This window comes from Pinus tabuliformis, chromosome 8, assembly GCF_031772625.1.
Source record: "Pinus tabuliformis cultivar Carrire ecotype Pingquan chromosome 8, CPIR1, whole genome shotgun sequence".
Lineage (NCBI taxonomy): Eukaryota > Viridiplantae > Streptophyta > Pinopsida > Pinales > Pinaceae > Pinus > Pinus tabuliformis.
In genome coordinates this window covers 152,676,005-152,683,430 of record NC_142294.1, presented here as the reverse complement: position 1 = coordinate 152,683,430, position 7,426 = coordinate 152,676,005, and the positions used below count along the sequence as shown (strand labels likewise).

The 7,426-nt window shown below is 32.3% G+C and overlaps 1 protein-coding gene across 1 annotated transcript; it reads right to left on the bottom strand.

The window, feature by feature from the left end:
- Window positions 1-2,736: 2,736 nt before the first annotated feature.
- LOC149234582 (2-oxoglutarate-dependent dioxygenase 19-like) lies at window positions 2,737-6,800 on the bottom strand. The gene is made up of 4 exons (XM_089371873.1): window positions 6,346-6,800; window positions 3,849-4,084; window positions 3,444-3,765; window positions 2,737-3,334 (listed from the first exon to the last, which is right to left on the bottom strand). Exons 1-4 carry the CDS (start codon window positions 6,610-6,612, stop codon window positions 3,074-3,076), a joined length of 1,086 nt encoding a protein of 361 aa, XP_089227999.1. The 5' UTR covers window positions 6,613-6,800; the 3' UTR covers window positions 2,737-3,073.
- Window positions 6,801-7,426: the final 626 nt, after the last annotated feature.

The window sequence follows — 7,426 nt, the reverse complement described above, 5'->3', positions numbered from 1 at the left end:
AGTGCGAGGTGGAAGTATCTTGTGGTTTGAGGTGTGAAGGTGGAAGTTGTGTGCGGTTTTATGCAGGATTTGGTAAGGAGGTTGAGTGGCTCAGGTGAGCACTCCTTCTTATGCAAAGGTGCATGAGATGTTGTAAAAGGCGAGTGGCCTGTCTTTTGTAAAAATTGGTTAAGTGTGAGACTTGGTACGGCCAAGACACACTAGTTGTAAAATCTGATATTCTTGACATAATAAAATTGTTGGGCAGACTCTTCGGGAGTTGCCCCTCCCTTTGTACTTGATTATTGTTGATGTTCTCGTTTTATTGTTCATGGTTAATAATTGAGAATGGTCTTCACTAAAGTATAAAGGATAATGCTGTTACTTGGTTATAAAAAATAAGTTAAGTATGTTCATGTTGAAGTAGGCGTAGTCCACGGGTGTTAGTATTGTTAAAAAGAAAGCGTTCGGTGGTGCCGCACCTCGCTACAAGCGGTTGGAAGATCACCGCAGGTGTAGGGGCGTGACAAGAAGGATCCATGAAGAACCCTTGCACTTGACAAAGGTCATTCAGAACACCTACATGTCTTTCACTTGAGGCCATTCAGAAAACATATGCATGCAAAAACACCTGGAAACGACAATTTTAATATTAAAGCAATTTGAAGATAGTGAAATCTTAAAATAATATTGAATTTTTGCACCTCAGTAGAAGACACCTGTAAATTGGTGAAGCCACCTCAGTAAATGGAGAGGCATCATAAATGCATATTATAGTTTATATTTGAGCCATTTATTAAATGGTTATTAGTTTTTTTACTATTTATTGGTGTCGTTGGTCTCGTTGCAAGGAGGCATGAAGTAATTTAAATAATTTAGTCGGATTTTAAAATAATATTAACGCAATTTGAGATAGTAAGATTTTAAAATAATATTGGTTGTTTTAAATTCATGAAGTTACTTTTATATTCATGAAGCTTCTTTCAATAAATGGAGCTGCATCATTAAAATTATCTCCACTTACACCTTATCAAGTATTTTATAGAGCGTCCTCTATAACAAGACAGACCAAACAAATGTTTCTAACTCAAATATCATTTTATTCGATAAAATAAAAAATTAATATAAAAAATAATAATAAAATTGTATAATATTTATCAAAAATACCAACTCACAACAAAATTATAATATATTTTATTTCTTTAAAATAATAAATTACAAATATTATGACTTGAAATTATATACACATAATTCTAATATATTTTATTTTTTTTAAATAATAAATTACAAGTATTATGACTTGAAATTATATACACATAAGGAAGAGAAGCTTATGAGTTAAAAGTATATATACATAATGTGAAAATGCTAGCAAAATTAATTATAATTATTTTACATCCTTAAAATAATAAATTACAAATATTATGAATTGAAATTATATACACATAATTTTCTTTGAAATAATAAATTACAAAGATTATAAATTGAAATTATATACAGATAATCCAGATGTGCAGATACAAGGCGAACAAAAGCAAAAGTTTATCAATTATAATATATTTTACCTCTTTAAAATAATAAATTAAAAAAATTATGAATTGAAATTATATACAAATAATGCTGAGAAGCTTACTAGTTAAAAACTTACTAGTTAAAAAGTATATATACATAATATGCAGATGCAAGGCGAACAAAAGAAAATGTTTATCAAAGTAATTAGAGTCCAGAAAAAACAAAGTAAGTTGTTTATCTTGTAATTGAAAACAAGGTAAATTGGTTATCTTGTAGTTGAGAAAATGTTTCTCAAAGTAGTTAGAGTCCAGAAAAAACAATGTAAGTTTCTTATTTTGTAGTTGAAACAACGTAAATTACTTATCTTGTAGTTGAGTTGAGCAGTACATAAATGGAACAAATCTTGGCCCCATATTTATGATATTAAGGTATTTGCATATTTCTGACAAAAACGCTATGACAGGAATTAACCTACGGTCATGGAGATCATCTCTCTCATAAAAAGAATCTAATACGTTATATATGAGGTGATATGCCCAATTCATTTTAATAATAAAATTTTATATCAAAATTACAAAAGACAATTAAAATTAAACACTAATAAAGATGCATGCAGCTATCCACAGAAGCCATGAGCTGAAGCAATTCACTGAGTCCAAAACTAATTTCGTTGAAAGCAACAAATAAACATTATAAGCAAGGACTACAAGTTACATGCGACAGTTGTTTATTCTATTTTTGGTTATCAATTTTTTTTTAAACTCTAAAGAATTTGAAGACGAACTACTACTATCGCTAAAAATATTGAACAAAGTATCCGAAACTAATTTTCACATTCTTGCCATTCAATTTTCCTACTTTAAATTCAAGCTCATCTTGCAATTTTCTTTTTTCTTTTCCCCTTAAAGGTTATGGCTATGCCATCCATGCCACAGGTATGTGAACTAATTGAATGTGAAAAAATCAAAAATCAAAATCAACTCAATAAAGTTGATATATATATATATATATATATATATAATCGCACAGTCAAAACCGTCATTATTAATACCATAAGCGTAAACAGAATATATACACTAAACAATAATGGGATATGCTATACTCTCCCTGTTGCTACTAGCTAAGGACAACACTGGACAAGTCCATAATGCTAAAGCAATATTACCTTTTAACATTGGATAGGTCCATAATGCTAAAGCAATAATCCCTTCTAACATTGGATAGGTCCATAATGCTAAAGCAATATCACCTTCTAACACTTAATTCAATATTACTTTCTAACATTTAAACATATTCTAGAAATTGAACAAATTGATGGGATATGCTATACTCTCCCTGTTGCTACCTACCTAAGGACAACACTGGACAGGTCCATAATGCTAAAGCAATGTTACCTTCTAACATTTAAACATATACTAGCAATTGAACAAATTATAGACAACTTTGTAGTACAAAGCTTCTCCATAGTAATCATATTTTGGTTGAACGAGACTTCTCCTTGGTAATAATATTCTAACTGCTGTAGACTGGAATACAAGACAAAATAGAGAGTATACAACGTATGGGGTGATTAATGGGATGTTCATGTTGTTTCGCCCTTCGCTATCTTGACCGATTCTAAAGTTCCTTTGCCTCTCAGTCTTGCGCTTTGCTGATCTCTCATATATTCTTCATATGATCTGGATTTATACAATGGTGGATGATTTTCATCTATTAGCTGTGGAGCAGGAAATACTAAAGAATCCATGGAAGGCCCATTTGGTGCTGCAATTGAAATTCTTGTTCTCTCCGAGTTCACGACTGCTCTGTGCTCCACGCTCTTGTATCTCCCGTTGCTTAAAATCTGTTGGTCAAAATAGAAAAAAAAAAAAAAAGAAGAAGAGCTATTCAAATTAATAATCTGAGGTCCCCATCATTGAACAAATTTTAAAAAGACATCAAATGATTCTCACCTCTAGATGGTCACCAACGTTCACAATGAAGGCGTTGGGAGAGGGCTCAACGGCCACCCAATGCCCCTCATGCAGCACTTGCAGACCCCCCACGTCATTTTCCAGTAAAATAGTGAGAACCCCGTGATCAGAATGGCGTGCAATGCCCATGGTCTGGTCTGGCTCTGGACACGGTGGATATAAGTTGAGCACAGCCATTTGAAAACAGTCGTTGAAGACCGTTTGTATGTAATCTGACTTCAGTCCCAGGCTTTCAGATATTGCTCCGATCAATCTCAGAGCCAATTTCCTGGTTTCTTTGAAGTACTGTTCCGCAACCTCTCTGCGGCCACAAAACTGATTATCTTGAGTGCTCGGCGCATTGAAACTTAATGAAACAAATCAAGTGCTGGATCGAAAAGATACCTGTAAATTGGGGGATTATCAGGTGTGTACAGTTCAGGATGACAAAAATGCTTCAAATAGTCTCTCCAATTGAAAATTTGTTCCGCTTCAGCATTGAAGCTCGTGCCATATCTTAGCGGATTCAGCACATCTCTGGTCTCATATTTCATCTTCTCTTCAGGCGGGAGAGAGAAGAACTGATGAGCTGCGTCTAACATACTGGAAATCAGAGATTCCGGAATGGCATGATTAACTACCTGCTCCCACCAAATTTTTTTAGTGTGGCTTCTCATTAGAAAATAAGCTAAGGGATAAATGATGAGCGGCTGGGGAATTCATCTACCGTATCTCTATCTCTGTGTTGTATAATGCCGGTGTGCATTTGACAGTAACTATGATGAAAAATGCAAAATGAATGTAAAATTGACTTATAACGGAATTTTGACTATTCCGTTATTCCGAAATTTAAGATAACTTCTTTCCACTGCGCTTTAGACTTCTAATTTAATTATATGGATGATAAATACTTATATTTATTAATTTATAATAATTTTGTATTTATTTAGTAGGGAGAGGGATTAAATTTTTCAAGATATTGATTTGTTTTTTAAATGTAAAATTTGAAAAAATTAAATGTTTCCGATAGTGATTACTTAATACATCTTTAATTAGTATTTTTAATAATATTATTTATATTATAGATACATATATTATAGATATTATGAATTATATTATTTATAAATATAGATACTCATTAATTTATGAAAATTATCAAATTATTTAAAACCATTATAGGTTTGTCTTGATTTAGGATCTACCAAGTATTTGTACAATTAAATCTCTCATTATGCAAATTATTTTTTTAGTGCAAAATTTGAAGAAATGTTTGCACCTCCATAAATTTGATTTCTCTCATCACTCCTTAGATCATTAATTAACATGGACCTATTCTAATTCTTAATAATATTATCTATAGTATATAAATTCTAAACAAATATTAATTTTAAATTTTACTAAAGGAAAACAAATTAATTATTATGTAGATGGTAAGAATTTTACTTAATATTCATATTAATATAGCTTATGACATATTTTCAGTTATACTAAAAAATTCAGAATTATATAGTTATTCTAGTTTTAACAATATTGAATATAATTATAATTTAATTTAATTTAATATTCTTGAAATTTATAAAATATTCTTATAAATAAAAATATGAAATTAATAAATTACTATAACTTAAATAATAAAACGTAATTCTAAAATAATTTTCATCTTAATTAAAAAATAATTAAATATTTTAATATAAATCCATGTGTATCATTCATTTTTTTTAATGACCTTTACATGCAGATTGGATTATGCATTTTATTTTAAATTTTTTAATCCTCATATTTAGTATATAAATAATAATAAACATAAAAAAATATTCCTCATATCTCCCACCACAGTAAATGATTTACCAAAACGCTAAAATTGTTACCAAAATTTGCTTTTGATTCTCCAACGAAACTGTTCTGTTTTCAGATTTATTTTGATATTCCTTATATCTCCCACCACAGTAACTGATTTACCAAAACGTTAAAATTGTTACCAAAATTTGCTTTCGATTCTCCAACGAAACTGTTCTGTTTTCAGTTTTGTTTTGATAGAGGATTTTGTATCTATATTTCTAAATTTACAATTTTATTATTAAGAATTTATAATTTCAATAATAAATTTGGTGATTTTTGGGTGTATGTAAATGATAAAAAAATGTTTTTTTGTTTATAGGTGATGTGAGTTTTGAACATCATTGGTATATCTAATTTGTGATTCTAGTACCACTACCTAGAGATATTTAAATTGTCAAAATCACCCTAGGGTGGCTTGAGTAGTCATTATGGAGGGGCATTTAAACCATCAAAATCATAAAGTGGTGTATGTGGCTTGAGTAGCCACTACCTAGAGGCATCTCAGTAGTCAAAATTACCTAGGGTGCCTGTGACTTGAGTAACTACTACCCAAGGGCATCTAAACCATCAAAATCACTCACCCGTGTGTGTGGGTTGATTGACCACTACCTAGGAGTAGAAACTATCAAAATCACCTAAGGATCACACCAGGTCTAAGCCATAATAACCCTTAAACTAACTGAAATTTTAACCATAAAAATCCCAGTAAATTTTGTACTGAACAAAATACTCAATCACCATTAATCAAAATTATGTTTTAAACAACTTAATTAAATAAAACAATATTTTTGTTTAAATAATCTTAATTAAAATAATGCTTAATTAAAATAATGTAAAACTGTCGCAAAGAAGACTCCCAGAATTTGGTGCTTTCTAATGCAACGACCTAAAATAAAAGTAAGCTTCTCTATAGATCCAGTCAGCTTCTCTATAGATCTGCTATAGGATTTTTAAACGAATATATAAATTGATTTCAACTCAGAATTCATCGGCGGAAAGATATTGGATTAAAATCGATCTATGATCAGAATAAAACAAGATCGCTATGAGCACCATGTGTTACCTGAAAGAAACCCCAGTCTTCACACGCCTGACCAAGTTGCTTGATTGCCTCCAGTCGTTCCTCGGGGGTTTTATCCAGCGCAGACACATCTATGATTGGTATACTTTCTCCTTCTTCGATTTCTGCCGCTGACGGCCGGCTATGTTGTGGTAACACATATTTAATCGGCACTGAATTCAATGCTCCGGAGTCCACCAGATGTTTGACGCCCTTCATATAATCGTATTCGTCATTATTCTTCCTGGAATCAAGCATTGCAACAGCCATGAATGCACCAGATAGCAATATACTAGCTCCGCATACAATATTTCAGAACATATCTGTACTTCAGCTGGGATCTTCTACCCTTTTAACGCTACTATATGTTATTTATGTCCATAGCTATATGAATCTGAAAATGCACAGTTCAGTGTTACAGTTCATGGGGTGAGATCATCGCATACATAGCTAATGGCTGGACAGAGTATGTTTCAGACAGAGACAGAAACGGACCCATGATCACAACATCCCTGTCTGCAATATATGTTTATTTTCAGTGGGCATACGGATGTTGCTTGTTGTATCTATTCCATGGCCCCAGTTTTAATATTAAATATCTATTGAGCTTATATGCGCTAGTTCTATAGCCATCATGGTCGCCATCGCTGCTTGCGTGGATTGCTTATCATTTTAAATATTCCTGACGCACCTTGTGGCATCATCAATATTTATTTCTTAGTGAGCGACCACAGATACACAAATAATTGCAGCAGTTGGTACATGGGAAAGCACGACTACGTGTCGCAATGACGACCAAAATATGTGTTTGCCTGAAGGTGCTCCACAATAATATGTATTTAAATTGGCAAGTTAAAAGCACTATGATGAAAGTGTACTGGTCGTGGTCATGGTCGTGGGCCCCTAGATAAGATTATGGGAATAAGGATCTTAGGGACCAAGCGTAAGGGGGTTATGGGTGGGGTAGTGGGGCTAGGGTCGAAGTGCATCCAGGGGCATAGACATACATAAAGTGGGTAGTAGACAAGAAGAGGGGCATAGGCATACATAAAGGGGTACTATACAAGAAGAGGTAGGGAATAAT